Source organism: Chaetomium strumarium, assembly GCF_033439665.1.
Source record: "Chaetomium strumarium strain CBS 333.67 chromosome Unknown B0T15scaffold_2, whole genome shotgun sequence".
In the NCBI taxonomy this organism is placed as follows: Eukaryota; Fungi; Ascomycota; class Sordariomycetes; order Sordariales; family Chaetomiaceae; genus Chaetomium; species Chaetomium strumarium.
In genome coordinates, this window is record NW_026944430.1 from 4,929,639 (window position 1) to 4,945,762 (window position 16,124).

General features: G+C 53.4%; 4 protein-coding genes across 4 annotated transcripts; all 4 read right to left on the reverse strand.

Moving 5' to 3' along the window:
* Window positions 1-99: 99 nt before the first annotated feature.
* On the reverse strand, window positions 100-3,666 carry B0T15DRAFT_483674 (general substrate transporter; the record flags this gene model as incomplete). The annotated part of the gene is made up of 3 exons (XM_062866179.1): window positions 100-1,364; window positions 1,455-1,836; window positions 3,652-3,666. The coding sequence occupies 3 exons, from the start codon at window positions 3,664-3,666 to the stop codon at window positions 100-102; spliced, it is 1,662 nt and encodes a 553-aa protein (XP_062725044.1).
* A 6,101-nt stretch (window positions 3,667-9,767) lies between these two features.
* B0T15DRAFT_376886 (uncharacterized protein) lies at window positions 9,768-11,099 on the reverse strand (the record flags this gene model as incomplete). The annotated part of the gene is made up of 2 exons (XM_062864237.1): window positions 9,768-10,107; window positions 10,144-11,099. Coding segments are annotated over 2 exons (1,296 nt in total), but the record flags the coding sequence as incomplete, so codon positions are not given.
* An 83-nt stretch (window positions 11,100-11,182) lies between these two features.
* Window positions 11,183-12,501, reverse strand: B0T15DRAFT_135858 (uncharacterized protein; the record flags this gene model as incomplete). The annotated part of the gene is made up of 2 exons (XM_062861807.1): window positions 11,183-11,787; window positions 11,844-12,501. Coding segments are annotated over 2 exons (798 nt in total), but the record flags the coding sequence as incomplete, so codon positions are not given.
* B0T15DRAFT_381748 (uncharacterized protein) lies at window positions 11,189-11,644 on the reverse strand (the record flags this gene model as incomplete). Its single annotated transcript, XM_062864252.1, has 1 exon — window positions 11,189-11,644. A coding segment is annotated over one exon (456 nt), but the record flags the coding sequence as incomplete, so codon positions are not given.
* Window positions 12,502-16,124: the final 3,623 nt, after the last annotated feature.

Consider the following 16,124-nt stretch of genomic DNA (forward strand, 5'->3'; position numbering starts at 1 on the left):
CTATGTCTAAGTAGAGCATTCACTCTAACAGTATATCATCTTCGGGGAGCGTCCTGCAGACTCGAGATGTGGTATCCGTATCCTGCCATGAAACACCCTCTACGCATCCGACGACACCTTCGCATTCTCCACCAAGCCCGTCTCCTCCTTAACACCGACCACCCGCTGCCCGTGATGCGCAGCCTCAATCAGGTCGGGCCTCTCCTCCTTCATGCGGGCAAAGGCGGATTCCGCATCCCAAGTCCAGGGGGTCGGGGCAGAGAACAGCAAGTCGATCTCCTCGAGGGTGCGCTGGTTGGTCTCCGGATACAGGGCCCAGACGACGGGGATAGCAACAATGTTGCAGGCGCCAAAGATGTACAGCGTCTTCTCGCCGATGGCGTTGAACATGACGGGGCACAGCAGGGTCAGCCAGCCGTTGCCGATGGACCAGCCGAAAACGCCGAGGGCGTTGCCGCGGGCGCGGATCTGCAGCGGGAAGATCTCGGCCGGGTACAGCCAGGGGACGGTCAGCCAGGTGGCGCCGAAGACAGACGTGAAGATGAAGACGAAGGAGGCGGCCGCCGCACCGTACGAGCTCGCCTTGTCCAAATCCCCGGCGGCACGCGCATCCTGGCCCAGGCGGGAGAAGGCGCCCGCGAGGAACATGGCGATGCCCTGTCCCACGGCACCCCAGTACAGCGTCCATCGACGGCCGATGCGGTCGAGGGTGAAGACGCAAATCAGCGTGGCAAACATGTAAAACACATTATTCAGACCGCTGATCCACTGCGACTTCTCCGTCCCAAAGCCGGCAATCCGGAAGATGGTGGGCGCGTAGACGGTGACGCCGGCGATGCCGACCCACTCTTGGATGATCTGCAGCCAGATGACCAGCTGCACGCGGCGGCCCACATGCAGCTCGCCGGACCCGACGCCGGTGAACATGCGCCAGTACGAGTTCATGTTGGCCTCCTTGCGCTCGAGCTCGACCACGTTGCGGATGTCGCGATACTCGGCCTGCGCCTGGGCGAGACCGGCGCTGTCGGTGCCCCGCAGCCGCTGCAGGATGAAGAGCGCCTCGTCGTCGCGGTCGACCTTGGCCAGCCACCGGGGCGATTCGGGGAAGAACCACACGGCGGCGAGCAGCATGAACAGCGGGATGATCTGGAAGGCGATCGGGAAGCGCCACCGGAACTGCGACGCGCCGCCGTCGATGAAGGAGAGGCCGAACTCGAGCCAGTAGGCCACCACCACGCCGAAGATGTTGAGCGTGAACTCGATCGCGATGAACTGCCCGCGGGATGTGTGTTCCGCCGTCTCGGTGGCCCACACGGGCACGATGGCGTTCAGGATGCCCGTGCCGATGCCGTTGACCGCCCGCGCTGTGTCATTTTGTGTTAGCAAAAAGGGGGGAGGGGGTGCTAAAAGTGTCATATGATGCTAAAATAGGTACGGATTAGTACCGTACTTACAGCAGATCATCCAGTTCGCATTCTGGGCCGAGCACTGCAGACACGCGCCAACAATCGCCCACACCGACCCAAAGGCAATGGTCTTGATGCGACCGACCTTGTCGCCGACCCAGCCGCCGAGCAGGCAGCCGAAGAGCGTGCCCAGGTAGTAGACCGACACGATGCCGCCCTGCAGCAGGCTGTCCGTGACCACGGGCTCGTCCGTGTCCGGGTTGACGTAGCCGAAGCCCATCAGGTCGATGTAGTGCTTCGCGTTGTTGACGCCGCCCATCATGCCCTGGTCGTAGCCGAAGAAGAAGATGGACAGGCCCGCGATGCAGTTGATGGCGATGAGAAGCTTCCGCTTCTCCAGGTGGTTGGCCACATTGAAGCCGGGGAGCCTCTGCAGCTGCGTACTAGTACTACTAGTGGCTTGTGTCATGGTGGGAGGAGGATGAGGATGGGTCTGTCCTCGGGCTCTGAAGGGTTTCCCGTTGGCGATGGGGTTGTTGGGACTGGATCGTGGCTGCAACGTCATGGGGGATTTGTGTTGTGAGCGTCGTCGGCGGCCGGGTCTTATATAGATATGTACTGGTAGTAAGCTGCCGCTGATCACTCCCTTCCTCCGCCAGACCAGATGCTCGGGCCGGGCTGGCCAACAAGAAACGAACCGCTCTGGTCCCACTTGTGCGGGGCCGGGGGGCTATTGCCGCACATCCCCACGGGGACACAACCCCAGAACCCCAGGTATTCGTGATTGCGGGCCCCTTCTCAAAACGAAGTTCCCGGCCGTGCCGGCGTCATGCCTCATGATGTGTGGGATTCATCGCGATGTATGACCCTAAAGAGACTAGCAACAACAACTTCACGCCCTCCGGCTCCGGGCTCGGCCGTAAGGGACGCTTGGGTCAAGCTTTTTGTCGCTGCGACGCTGGCGCGCTTAATGCTGCTCGGTGCTAGACCTGACGCCGGCCTGTCACCTTAAACAGTAGTCAAAATCCTAGTGGACCCTTTTGCTTATGCGCACCAATAGGACCGCTCGCACTCGGCTTGAGTCATGTGACTACGGCACCTTGGGGCGCTTGGTGGACCGTTGCCAAGGTCAGCAGTCCTTGCAAGAACACCCGCTTTTTGACAGATGCCTCCATTGTTGTTGACGTTCAGGCCCGCCGACGACACACGGTCTCATGCAATTCCCGAGCGCGCAAAGGATTTTTGAAGAGCCTCGACTTCAATGGGCGGCCAGGCTAATGGCTTGGTCCGGCATGTGCTCAGGAGTCAGGCGCGACCTCGTGTCAGGAAAGTGCCGCCACTTCTCAGCTCGGCGTTGCTGATGCGATTGATCGCGAGTCCTTCATCCCAAGACGCGGCTGCCGTACCGCACCAGTAATAAAGTGCATTCATTCTTTATCGTCGAAGTTGCTAGTGTGAGAGTCTTTGGGGTGCTAACTACTACTGGTAGTTGCTAGTTGCTAGTTGCTCCTTATTACTAGTACAAGCCGTTTGCTTTGCGGGTCGCAGCTTTTACTGTCGACATGCATTTGTTATATCAACACACAACTTTCTTGCTTTCGAAGCCTTGGCGGGTGTTGCTGCAGTAACCTGAGGCATGCCCTTTCTGTTGAAGAGGTAAAGACAGTACCTGCCAATGTTTCCATCCAAAGAGAGAAATGACTGCAGCTATCTGCTTGCTGGATGATAGCTGGACCGAGATATTCGTCTCTAGACGTGGGCCCTTAAATACTTACTTAAGACGGTCGAAATGGCTACACTGTACATGTACAATACAATACAGCTGCTCATCAACCAATGCTCTGCCACTCTCAAAGCAAGAGATACTCACAGGAGGATCCGGGCAGTCACTGTACCGGAGAGAGAGTTCGGCAATCCCACAACTAGGCAGTTCAGCAGTGGCATTGGCTCCGAGTGGTGTTGCTCTTCATCGACAATGATTTCTTCTGCTTTCGGAATACCAAGAGTTTGTGATGCCCACATTCACCATTCCACTCAAACCCCCCTGCGTCCAGTGGCTACTTAGCTAAGTTAGTGGGCGCCATGTCGGCGCCCACTAGATGCACGGGTCCGTCTCAATTATGTAAGCACAGTTGATTACGTAAACATAAAAAAATGCATCTATCGCAGCGTTGACCCCGCGCCTTCCCTGAGCCCCTGAGCCCCTGAATGCCACCACCAGCAACACCACCACCACCACCACCACCACCAACATTGCCATGGCCACTCTCTTCGCAGACGACTGCCTCCCTCCCGAGAATATATACAGCTCCCGAACAGCCTTGTTTGAAGCAATCAATTCGTGGGCTATCACGAGAGGATATGCCTTCACAACAGGAAGATCGACAGCCGAAAAGAGCGGAAGAGCTACCATTACCTTCGCTTGCGATCGGAGCCGCCGACCACCCAAGGCATTAAACAACCGCCAGAGAAGAACGAGTAGTCGAGTAACAAGCTACCCATTCTCGGTTCTAGCTAAAGAGTCGTCTGACGGTAGTTGGGTACTCAAGTACCGTTCCGATCCTCGATTCTTAGTCTATAACCACGAACCAAGTCAATACCCAGTTGCGCACCCAATTCATCGACAGCTCTCTAGAGGCACTTCGTAGTTTATAAGTCTTTCGAATGCCGGCGTTACACCAAAGGAGATTCAGACTATCGTACGGCAGAGTGGCTCACTTGTGTCATGAACTAACCTGCAGAGGCCGGTGGGGGCCGACCTGCATGGTCAACGGGCGGCGCCCGTATCCAATCATTACGAGTCAGAAAGAACCAATGACGATTGGGGAAATCAGGAACAATGCCAAGAACGATTGTTCCTGGGGAACAACGCCAAGGAACGTTGTTCCAGATGGAACAATGAGAACAACAATTGTTCCAAATGTTCCAAAGATCTAGGTACGGGATACCTAGGGGAGGAAGCTATATATAGTTCTACTATTCTGCCACTTATTTAGATAGCTAGCTTCCTCAGTGAGCAATATAAGTAATAGCCTCTACCTATTGTATAGATATTGCGGCAAGCATTGTTATAAACCTTTTGGCTTTACCGAGACCTATAGTCCGACTAGCAATTACCTTCGACCGGCGAACCCTTTTAGAGGCAGGACTACCTGTGGTTTCGTTATACTAAAGTCACTCTACGAGCAATATAATACCTCTCTTCTATCTGTTATTCTTATAGACCGCTGTCTTGCAATTATAAATATAGCTTTAGCTCTCTTCCCATCTGCTATAATACTCCTTTACCCTTCCTGGTGAACAAACATCGGGGGCCGCCCACGCGGGCGGCCGGGCATCGCAAAAATCGGGAATTAGGTCCTTTGCGATCTGTTCTTTCGATTCCAAGGGGTTGCAGCGACGCGCAGCTTCTACGCGGCCGTGTGGCTGTCGGATTGCTGGTTTTCGCGACAAGAAAGTGAGGATTTTCGAGTGCACCGAAAATCCCGCACTACCCCGCACGACGACCACCATTGACGATAACCACGACAATCTACCTGCAACAAGTTTGCAAGACTAGGGGGACACTGGGTACGAAAACCACCCGACTCTTTCGACGTTTTGAAGAAGAGATAGGGCACCCCCGGCCCTGCCCGGTTCTAAGGGCGCCCACGACGAACGCTAGAGGGCTAGTCGTACGGCGACGAGGATACGGAGCGAAAGCCGGCATCGCCGACCGATCGTACGACCAACTATAAGAGCAGGAGAGAGAGGGAATACGGGCTCGTTAAGGGAGGCAACACGGGCGGCCGGGCCCTCTTGCGAGGCACTTCGCCCTTTGCAACACTGTAGTTGGATCTGAGGATAGGAGGCGAGGCAGGTGGATCAGGGCAGGTTAGTAGCAGAGCGACCGAGCGAGCTGTGCCGGCGTGGCAGCTCGTGCGACGGCCTGCTACAAGACACGGTCGGCCTTGTAAGGGAGACCTAGCAAGGCAACGGGAAGCTGGAAGTCAGGGTTGCGCCTGGCGGAAGGTGGGCCGTGGCGGCTATACTAGACCGAGAGGAGGATGACGGAGGTATGGCCCTGGCTCGCACCCAGGCCACAGGAGAGACATAGCTATTCCCTCGGCGAGGGACCCGTGGGAATATCGTACGCGGCAGGGAGTATGCTCCCTTAGCCAGAGGCGTACGATAGGGGAGGAAACCGCCGACAGGACGTACTAGAGAGTACTATGGCTGGAGATCAAATGTATGGTGTCGCCGCTACAAGGAACTCATGGCTCTGAAGGAGTAGTATAGCCGGCCGGAGAGGACGGACGCGCGTGTCGGTCATCCAAGAGGGAGGAAGTATTGTGCCTCTTGTGAAGGGCTTAAGGTGCAAACCTTGGAGTCCTGTGGCCTAGTATTATTATGCTTGGTCCGGTAGAGAGGTTTGGCCTTGCCTCTCTGATTAGATTACCTCTATAAGGCGGATCTTCGCGATTACGCTTAGGTAGCACGTTTGTAGAGTGATAATCTAAGGACTTCAAGGCCAAGGGGCTTGCAATAGGCTCCAACGAAGGTTCCGGAGGCTACGGGGCCGGCCCCGGAGCCCAGGAAAGCCAACAGACGTCGAAAAGGCCTCGGCTGTAGTGGCCGAATGGAACGCCCAGGCTAAAGCCTTGGGCCCACCATTGGCCAAGACCCAGGATGACTGGGCATTATTAAGAGCTTGGGAGGCCAGGTGGAAAACCCAGGTCCAGGGACAGCCAACCAGGCTAGCCGACGAAGGCCTACCAACAGTCCTCTTCACAAACCAAGGCCTACGGAAACACCAAGGCCTTACAAAAGCCAAGAGCTCCCTACTAGTACAGGCCCGTACGGAGGCTATAGGCCTACGGGACTTTCTTTTTAAACAAAAGGCTCGTAACCAGCCTACCCCCTATTGCGAATGCGGGGAAGCCCGAGAGACAGTGGAGCATCTCGTAATTTGGTGCTCTATACCACCTATACCAAGAACTTGGCCTAGGCAACTAATACGCACCTACCGGGATCTTAGCCTTGTTTTACAGGGCCTAGGCTACCGGAACCGAAGACTTCTGAAGAAGGTACTGGGTTGGCTGATGAACTCGGGCCGGCTAGGGGAATACAGGCTCGCTCGGAACCTTGATGACGAACTGGAAGCTAGGGAGCCCGGCTAGCCATACCCGTGGCCACGGCTTAGCCGGGCTAGTACCCTACTAGCCGTTGGCCCAAGGCCTTCCCAAGGCCTTTTTCTTTACTTGCAGCAGCGTGTATCACTGGAACCATGTCTTTCCTATTATTTTTGATGAAGGTTTTCACCCGGCCTAAACGGTACGGTTTTTCCTTTGTACATAGCAGTAGAGGGTCCGGCGCGCCTTGTAAATAGCTAGGCATAGCGGAGTAGGAGAATATATATAATACTCCTTTATCTTTGGTATATAAATAAGGCAGTCCTTATACAATATCAACTAGTATTCTAGGAGGCTAAATAGTAGAAGGAATTCTACAACTTCTAATATTTGATTATTAGCTTGCCGACTAAGGAAGACTATACTAAACGCCTTATTAAAATACAATAAAAATACCTTCCCTAGTATCTTAAAGAAATTAGGTATGTTAAGGTAATATGTTACGGTCGGTATAGGTGTCGCCCCAGGCGGGGGTCGAACCTACGACCTCCCTGATTGACGGCTGTTGTAGAGCACCGGTCATATGACCCATAAATCAGGAATATCTTCGTATAATGTTCTGAGCCACCGACTTAGAACTTCTCTTTCCTTTCCTCAACCTTAGATTCACGAAATAGAATGACAACAACAGCCGGCTTGACCCTGTTCAATTGCATCTAGTCGTTATATAATATAGCTTATTCCATTCAAAGAGAAGCTTATTCGTACTTAGGTCGACCAGTTAGCTTATTTTAGCAATATAGCTAACCTTATATATTAAGGGGATTTACTCCCTCCTTAAGTCCTATTTAAAGAGGTCAATATTCGATCTCTTTAATGCTTGGAAAGTAATCCAACTAGCTCTCTAGAACTAGCTTTCTAAATTATAAGTACGCCAAGCAAAGCAATAAATTTGTACTCCTCTTGAGCTTTCAGCAGTACTCTATAAAGCAGTACGGAGCTAGGTATCATACGAAGCAATAAGGAAGGTCGAGGAGCAGTAGAAGCTGCTTGCAATAATAGACCCTCCTCTATCCCTACTTGTACAGGCACCTTCTCTCGAGTATACGGGTTACTATACTTATATATACTAGATAGTCTTTAAGGCGAGGCTCTTCTTCTTAGCTATTTCCACTTATACTGGCATTTGAAGCGCGAAGGTAACCCATAGCTCCTTCTTGAACCTCGTCAGCTTATTGAGCCAGTTCGGGCCCAAAGCTTACTTGTGACGAAACCGTTGGCAGTCCTGCCTCTGAAAGGGTTCGCCGGTCGAAGGTATCTGCTGGTCGGACTGTAGGTCTCGGTGAAGCCAAAAGGTTCACAACAATGCAAGCCGCAATGTTTGCACAGTAATGTAGGGCTACCTTACTGCTTGTATTGCTCACTGGAGAACTCCCAGAGTCCTCCATAACGAATGACTATATACCTAGCCGATCCTGTTGGCTCGCCGTCGTTCGACGGCTACCGTGGTCTACCCTCGATCGCCTTGGGTAGGCGGCTACCCAAGTCTATCATGATCGCTCTCGCTCGCCGGCGACCCTGAGCTACCCAGGTCGTCCTTATGCGGCCGCCTGCGGCTTTTACCCCTGCTGATTGGTTCTGCCTGTTTCCGTCGTGCCCCACCGGGTCTTGCTATATGGTTGGTTCGTGACATTACTCCCAAGGTCCAGTACCAAGCGGGAGCCCAGTCAATTTGAAGTAGTTGAGGCCCAGGCCCGGCCCCGTCGGGCTCCAAGCAAGTGTACAAAGTGCCACGTAGTTGGCCATACAAGAACCTCGAGGGCATGCCCTTTGCGGTATTCAGATGTACTATAGTTTGGTGGTGGCATTCAGGGGCTCAGGGGCTCAGGGAAGGCGCGGGGTCAACGCTGCGATAGATGCATTTTTTATGTTTACGTAATCAACTGTGCTTACATAATTGAGACGGACCCGTGCATCTAGTGGGCGCCATGTGCGATCTTTCCTCAGTGTCCGACTCCTCAGCACTCCACTCCAGCCTGTTCCACTCCTCAACATCCAACAACCAGTCCTCAGAGCCCGCAGCGCGCGACGCTCTCGCGTTGTCCAAGTCTTGCGCCTCGGAGTGCAACCACCCATCAGTCAAAAGACTAGCGATGGCCGAGTTTCCCCGGGCTTCGGCTATGTCAGGTGCTGTTTGTCCTGCGTTGTTCTTCGCTTCGATATCAGCCCCTTTGTCAAGCAAGTACATAACTGTCAAAATATGATCCCCCTCTTGCCACCCATAAAGATATTGGCCAGCAGCGAACATAAGTGCTGTATAACCTTCCTTATTCCTTGCTCCAACATCAGCCCCTGCGTCAAGCAAAAGCGTAACAACGTGCGGCTGCGCTCTCTGAGCAGCAAGCATAAGGGGTGTAGCACCCTCGTTATCTCTCGCTTCGATATCCGCGCCTCTATCAAGCAAGAGCGTAACAGCGGCCTCCTCACCCTCCTGAGCAGCAGAATTAAGCGGCGTACAGCCTTCTTCATTCTTCGCTTCGACTTTTGCACCTCTGTCAAGCAAGAGCTCAATAACATGAATAGCCTTGTTGCCATTCATGGCGGCCGCGGCAAGCGGCGTGTTACCACGGTCATCTCTCGCCTCGATGTCCGCGCCTCTTTCAAGTAGGAACCGAACGATATCCTCCTGGTTTCGATTGGCGGCCAGCACAACAGGTGGTGTTTGTATGCCAGCTACCCAGATGTTTGCATTGACATCTGCGCCTCTTTCGAGCAAGAGCCGAGCAGTAGTGAGTCTGTTATATTCAACAGCCAGACCAAGCGGCGTGGTGCCCTTGTGAGTTTCCGCGTCGACCTTTGCGCGCCTGTCAAGCAACAGCGCAACAGTGGTCTCATGACCAGCCATGGCAGCAATATGAATGGGTTCACCATCGAAATTCCACGTTTCGATATCTGCGCCGTCATCGAGCAGGTGCTTAAGTACACCGTTGTGGCCACGTCTGGATGCAAGTTGGGGGACCGTGTAATGATTGATGTCGAGGTCGATATCGGCGTTCTTCTCGCGGTGGTAGAGCCTGAGCGCGGAATTCACCAGCGCTACGGATTCGTTGATATCCGTAGCTTCGCGGAAGTGGTCGGCCCAGTAGTTCAGCGAATAGTTCACCAAAGCGGTATGTGGTGTGTGCACTTTGACACCTTTTTTCAGGCGAAATTGAATGCGTTCCATGAGATGCCATAGCTCATCAATATTGAGGTACGCGACACAGACCCTGGCAAGGACAGCGTGAGCGTCGCGGGCTGTGATGGACTTGTGCCACTGCATCCCTGATCCCAGGGGACTCCTCGGATTCAGAGACTGTGATGGATCGGCGAGGAGAAACTCTCGGGCGGTCTGGTGCAGGAAATACAATTTGCCATGGTAGACTGAGACGAACAAGCCGCACCATGACCTGAGGCATGATGCGAAGTCGTCTTCGTCCTCTAGGTCGAGGTCTTCGAGCTTGTGGATCGAGCCGTCGTCGTCAATGAGTACGTTAACAGCGACGTTCATTTCCATCAGTGCCAGGGGTCGGGACGCCGCCAAGATAATGCTCAGAGCCTTTCGGACCATGGAACGCTCGCCGCACTTGTTGAGAATCTTCTCGTACGCTTGGTTGACACTCTCGGGAAGCGTTGCGATGATGGCCATCACTGCCTTCTCCGTTTTCTTAAAGACAGATTCACGCAAGTGGTCAAACACGAGGTATACCCAAAGGTACGTGCGATGATTGACCTCGAGGAGCCGGTTCCTCAGCATGTCCTTGAGGTTCTGCGGTAGTTGCTGCTTCCGAGCGAGCTCTTCGACTCGGTGCGCGATGACAAGGTTTACTTCGCTGCTGATGGCGTGTGACTCGTCTTCTCCCGGGATGCGGATGTAGGGGAACTCGTCGCACAGGTCCCGGAACTCGCCCACGATGCCTTCGTACGGACAGCAGGTTAACAGCGATCGCATCCTGCCTCGGGACTGCTGTGATAGTTCTCGATGAAGCTCTTTCAACCTCCTTGCCAAATATCGGAACTCGTGGTCGAGACATTCGTCCAGCGCATCCAAGACGAAGATCATGGAACCCGCCTCCGGGTCCCGTAAGGAATTTTCCAGGATGGCCCACAGCGAGGGTGTGGTATTTACCAGACCGGGGCCATCTTTCTCATACTTTCCCATCGCATAGCGGATGAGCAAAGGGTTGTGAGAGAAGAGCTGGTGCAGCAGAGCGCAGAGGGTTTGGCGGACTGTGTTCTGATTCTGGTCCTTGAAGAAGAAATAGCAAATGCAGGCGTCGGGTGCCGCCTGAGGGAGTGCGTGGTCAACCAGGTACTTGGCTAGGACGGACTTTCCGCATCCAGGGTCTGCCGACACCAAAAGTGGTCCCGACGCCTGCTCGAGCCAGTGTCGGAAGTTGCTGTGGTTGAGGAACCAGTGACAGGTGCCTTCGACTCTGTTCTCGATGCGGTTCTTGTACCACTCGTAGGACACGTCCTTGTCACTTGCCGTCAGACGAAATATCTGGTGGCACCGTCTCTCCTCCTCGGATAAGCGTTGTTTGATGAAGTCCTTTTGGATCGCGAGGCTTTCCTTGGCAACCTGGAGCTGCTCCTCCAGCACGGGTAAAGTCTTTGCATGATGTGGAGGGACTCCTCGCCGGCTTTTCGGAGATCTTCTAACTCGGTTCGCGATGCGAAATCATTGATCTGGGTCAGCTCTCGGAAGATCATATCTTCCATCTCCTTGATTTTCTGCACCTTCTCATTCCAGCCGTCGTAAAGCACGACGTCACGCAAGAAGTCTTTGAAGCGGTTTGCGTAGAATCGGACGACGCTCCGGAGCTGGAAGTCCAAGATCTGCTCGTAGAGATCCACAATCTGCACCGTCACCTCCTCTACCTGTTCACCGCGGCTCTGCCCAAGGCGGAAGAGCTCGGACTCGAAGGCCGCGTAGTAGCGCATCCGAGTGGTGACGTAACTGAACCCGTCTCGGTTGGCTTCCGCTGCAGTCAAGGGATTTGTGAGAAGCGGAAGGACGAGGGATACCGCGGCCCAGGCAATGGATGCTTCGGGTGAGACCTGTACGGCCTGCGAGATGAACCCCTTGGCTCATAGGATCAACCCGCCTACTTGGGCGATCATGTCTCCGAGCCTCTTCTCTTCCAGCCGCTCAAGGCATCGGCCGACTATTGCCTGCAGCTGCTTCTGGCCCAGCGGGGTTCCCGTACCCGCAGCTTGCGTTGCGTGTTCTGCATTCGTATTTAGTAAAATGAAAAGTGACGATGGTTCGGGGACCCAGCCTTACCTGCTGACTTCAGCTCCTCTGAGAGCAGCCTCTCGTACTCCTCCACAAGTCTCGGATCACTTGCACCCAGTGCTTCATACGCGCGGTCCCAGAGAGACGGCTTAGGCGCTTGATGTTCGCTATTCGTGGGCTGGTTGTTGCAGTTCACGATCGCGCTTTTGGAGGCTTCACTGGCGACGGGGGTAGGTTCTTTGTGGCTTTCGGCTGTGTGGCTGCCCTCAGGTGCGTGATGAGAGGGGTTCCCCCCGGTGCCTGACTGAGTGCTGAAAAGCCCACGGACGGCCTGGCGTAGTTTCGCGCGATGCTCGGACCCACGCTTAAGAAACGCCATGGCCGTCTCGCTCGAGCATTTGCTGTTCAGGCCTTCTCGCGTTGAGGTGTGAAGTTGTGTGGCTCTCAGCTCAGGATGCGGGAAGAGAATATCTTTCCGAGCGCAGGAGGAGCGGGCGCCTACGCCCAATACAACCCAGCCTAACCCAGTGATGCGGGGAAGGGCGTCCTTGCCGTGAGGTAGTTCCAGTGCCTGAACTCTGAGGGCGAATAGAAAGAAGATCTGGCCACTGACGGTTGATACTAGTATATAAGTGAATTTTCCGTAGTACTGAGGGTTGGGGATTTTTAGCACGAGTGCTGGTGGCGAGAGTCTCGACGCCGGGTTGGTTGTGGGCAGACCAAGGAAGTCGCTTGGTTGCGACCGCCATGGGCAGACCTCCTACCTTACTTACCGGTATTTACCGCCTTGCCTGCCTTCGCGCCCAGCTGCATCAGCCGGTTCGGCAAGCTCAGGCCCAGCGAGCAGTGACAGAGGTATTTTCATCGGTTGCCACTGTGATGACGCCGTAACATTGCATACTTCTTGTGCAACAACAATTTAAAAAAGGTCTCAAGAAGGGGATACGTTGAGCGCGGGTTCATTTCTCATTGGGTACTGCATTCAAGTGTTATGATAACATTGTTATCGGGGGTCTAGGACCCGATGTTCTTCTCCTACGGCACATACATTACAATGACATCGTAGCAAGTGATACGGAGTTTCTCCTTACAAGCAAAATAGTGGTCGAGATGGGCGGAACAATGAGTGTCGCTGTTCACATGGCAGGAAGACTATACTACCCACGGTAGACTTACGGGTAGTTAGGCGGCACCGTACTTCTATTACTCTATTACTTACCAGATATCTCCTTAAGCCGCTACCAGTGGTATGACAATACTTGACCGGCGACCTATAATCGCTGTATAACAGACCTTTCACCTTCGAGCTGGAGAAAAGTATAACTCGACCCGCGGACGGGGACGACGTGTTGAACTTGAGGTTAGAGACGAAGCGAACACACCCTGGGAGTACCGGAACCATATAGAAATTATGGGGAGAGAGACCACAATTCAAGGCTCTCTTTTATTTACCTATAATTATACGTCAAATAACTACAGGTCCTAGGACTCAATCCCTTCCTTAAGAAAGCAATCAACAAATGTAACCCCTAATATACTTCTTCGCGACAAAGGCACCTCTACAAGGCACGCCAATAACCCCTCCTTAACTACCGTAACTTCTTCAGTGCTCTCCGTTCAAGTCGGAGTTCAGATATCATCAACGTTCAGTTTCGGGTGGCTGGCTAATAAGGTATTGGGAACGTATTAGGAAAACAGGCCGCCGGTCCCGGGATGCGGTGTTTCGGCAGCAGGCCGTATGAGACGGAGTGTCGGACGAGGAGTGGCAATAGGCTCTGGCATGGTCTAAACTCTAAAGGCAGTTAATTAGTGAAGGCGAACGGTTCCACCTATCCTTCCCCATGATAAGCCCCATTCTCTAGAGTTATCTAGTCCGCGGGTACTAGTGGCGGTTTGTCCAAGGAGATAACTAAGGTACGCAGAGTTGGGACGGCTTGTCCGAGACATGGTGTACTTGGGCTTGACAGTACCACTCCGTATATAACGCCGTGGTAGTAGAGTAGTAGTAGCTTTATTAGCCTCTTCCGCTAACGTACATTATCAGCGAGCGGGACATATCAGCGAGCGGGACATATCAGCGAGCGGGACACTCTCCACTACTCTATAACAACTACTCTCAATTGCAATGCAACAACACTAAGAACCAACTACAATTACATCAGAAACAGATGAATCAGACCCTTCTGCACCCTCCTGGCAAGTGCGGGCATTATGACCAGGCTTGCCGCATACACCACAGCACCGAACCTTCGTACGACCCCCCCCAGCACCACTACCATCCAGCTGTGTTTCTTGCATTGCCTCCCCACCTATAGCCCCCTGGCCTACCACCTCCTGTGCCTCCTGCACAGTAAGTGATCCTCCAAGCCGTACACGTGTTTTTTTGGCTCTCCGGCGCTTGCTTAGCGCCTCGTTGGCCTTGCGGAACGAAGACACCTCTGCCTGAAGGAGGGCCACCTGGTGCATTACAGCTATCGTACCCTTGGTAAGCTGGTCCACAGCAGCCAACATCGAAGTCGGGGAGATATTTTAATGGTTGGCAATGCGAGTCTTGATGAGCGTTGACTATGAGTTGGCTTCTCGGGGGTTGTATAGTGTCTGGAAGACCTAAGATTGTACAGTGCCTGGCCGTAAAGTTGGGGGTGTCGGTGTACGAAGCTTGATATCTAGCTTCGAAAGCACCCTCTCTAGATCGTATGGCACAAGGCCAGCCCCTATAAAACCGCCCTGTATATTCCTCTTGGTTATAGAGGCAAAGAAGGCCGTATGAAAGGCATAAAGAAACTCGAGCTTGCTTATATGGTTGATATACGCGCGCACTAAGTCCTTGATCTGGCGACCGTACGCCTGCTTCAACGGCCTAAAGCAGCCAACATCAAGTGGCTAGAGGAGGTGGGAGGAATGTGGAGGTATGCAGAGCGTGATAATATTGTTCTACTGGCAGTAGAGCTCGAACTTGGTCGAGTGGTGGCTTTCGTAGCCATCGAGGATCAACAACCGGTATTTACCCTTTGTCCGAGGTACTATATGGTAGTCGAAGTGCTTGATCCAATCTAGGCCTACCGCATTAGTAGTCCAGCCATTCTCGGTGGTTGCGATACACCAGTCGGCCGGGAGGTTACACTCTTGATACCAGTTGGTAAGGTAGTACTGCGCCGCTAAGATGATGAACGGAGGGATAGCCCAGCCAAGGGCATTGACGCCTTGGATCACCATCGCCCATTCGCGGTTGCTAGGCTAGGCTAGCTTCGCCTTGCCACGGCCATCCGAGGTTGTAACCACTATGCCCAGGAAGATAATGCCCATCATAAACCCAGTCTCGTCGAAGTTATAGATATCGTCATCTACGATACCGTACTTGGCCTTAACATTCCGTACAAGGGCAAACCACTTGCCAATGACCTTCGGATCCTCGTACTTTGCCCTCTGGTAATCGTATCTTCGCGAATAACGCGTACGGAGCTCTGGCTGGCGTTTGACAAACCGATGCGCCTAGAGCTTGCCGACAGGGGGCGCATCGCGTACGCGTAGCAGTTGGTTGGCCATATCTTCTACACCATATAGTCTCGGCGGAAAAGCTCGCACAGATAGCTCAATAATATATTGAACAATAACCTCCTCTTCAGATTAGGTAAGCTTCTTCGAATTGGCTGAAAGATCGCGTCGTATAGGCTATATCATCGGCGTGGGCGCGAACACCATACTTGCTAGCATGCGCTGGCAGGCCAACGTTTTGCCGGGAGATGCGCGAGATGACAAATCTCACATCTCCACTTCCAGCTCGACTACCTACCAGTTTGTTACCTATATTGAGCATGCGTGATACTACGTACGACAGAGGGAATCCAGGATTCCAGAGAGGCGAAGAGAAGATACTGTTCACTGGGTTCAGCCAGCCAGTTATAATATCCCCTAGTCCGCACACAACTAGCGCGACTGTTTAAGGCTGCTATAGTCCGCGCAGGGAATGACATAGATGACGGGCGGGCATGAACAGCATTGCGAAGCCGAGGTTACACGTCGAGTCGAGCTGTTGGCGAAATTACCCTGGGACGGTAAGATCCAATGGCCAATAATGTTACAAGACGACACGAGTAGCCGTCTTTCGAGACAACCACAAACTTTTGTCTTTGCGCGATTCATGAATCAGCAATGGACCATGGTCTGGAATCCTAATTAAGGTACGGTAGTTAAGCTCCTTCAAGCTTTGCGAGGCTCCCGTTAGGTCTCGGCCTCCAGGTGCAAGCGTGTCTCGTATAAAAAAGCTTGAAGGGCGGATTTCTTCCGCTGTTCATGGATTCACACCAATCATTGTTACATTGCATCGGT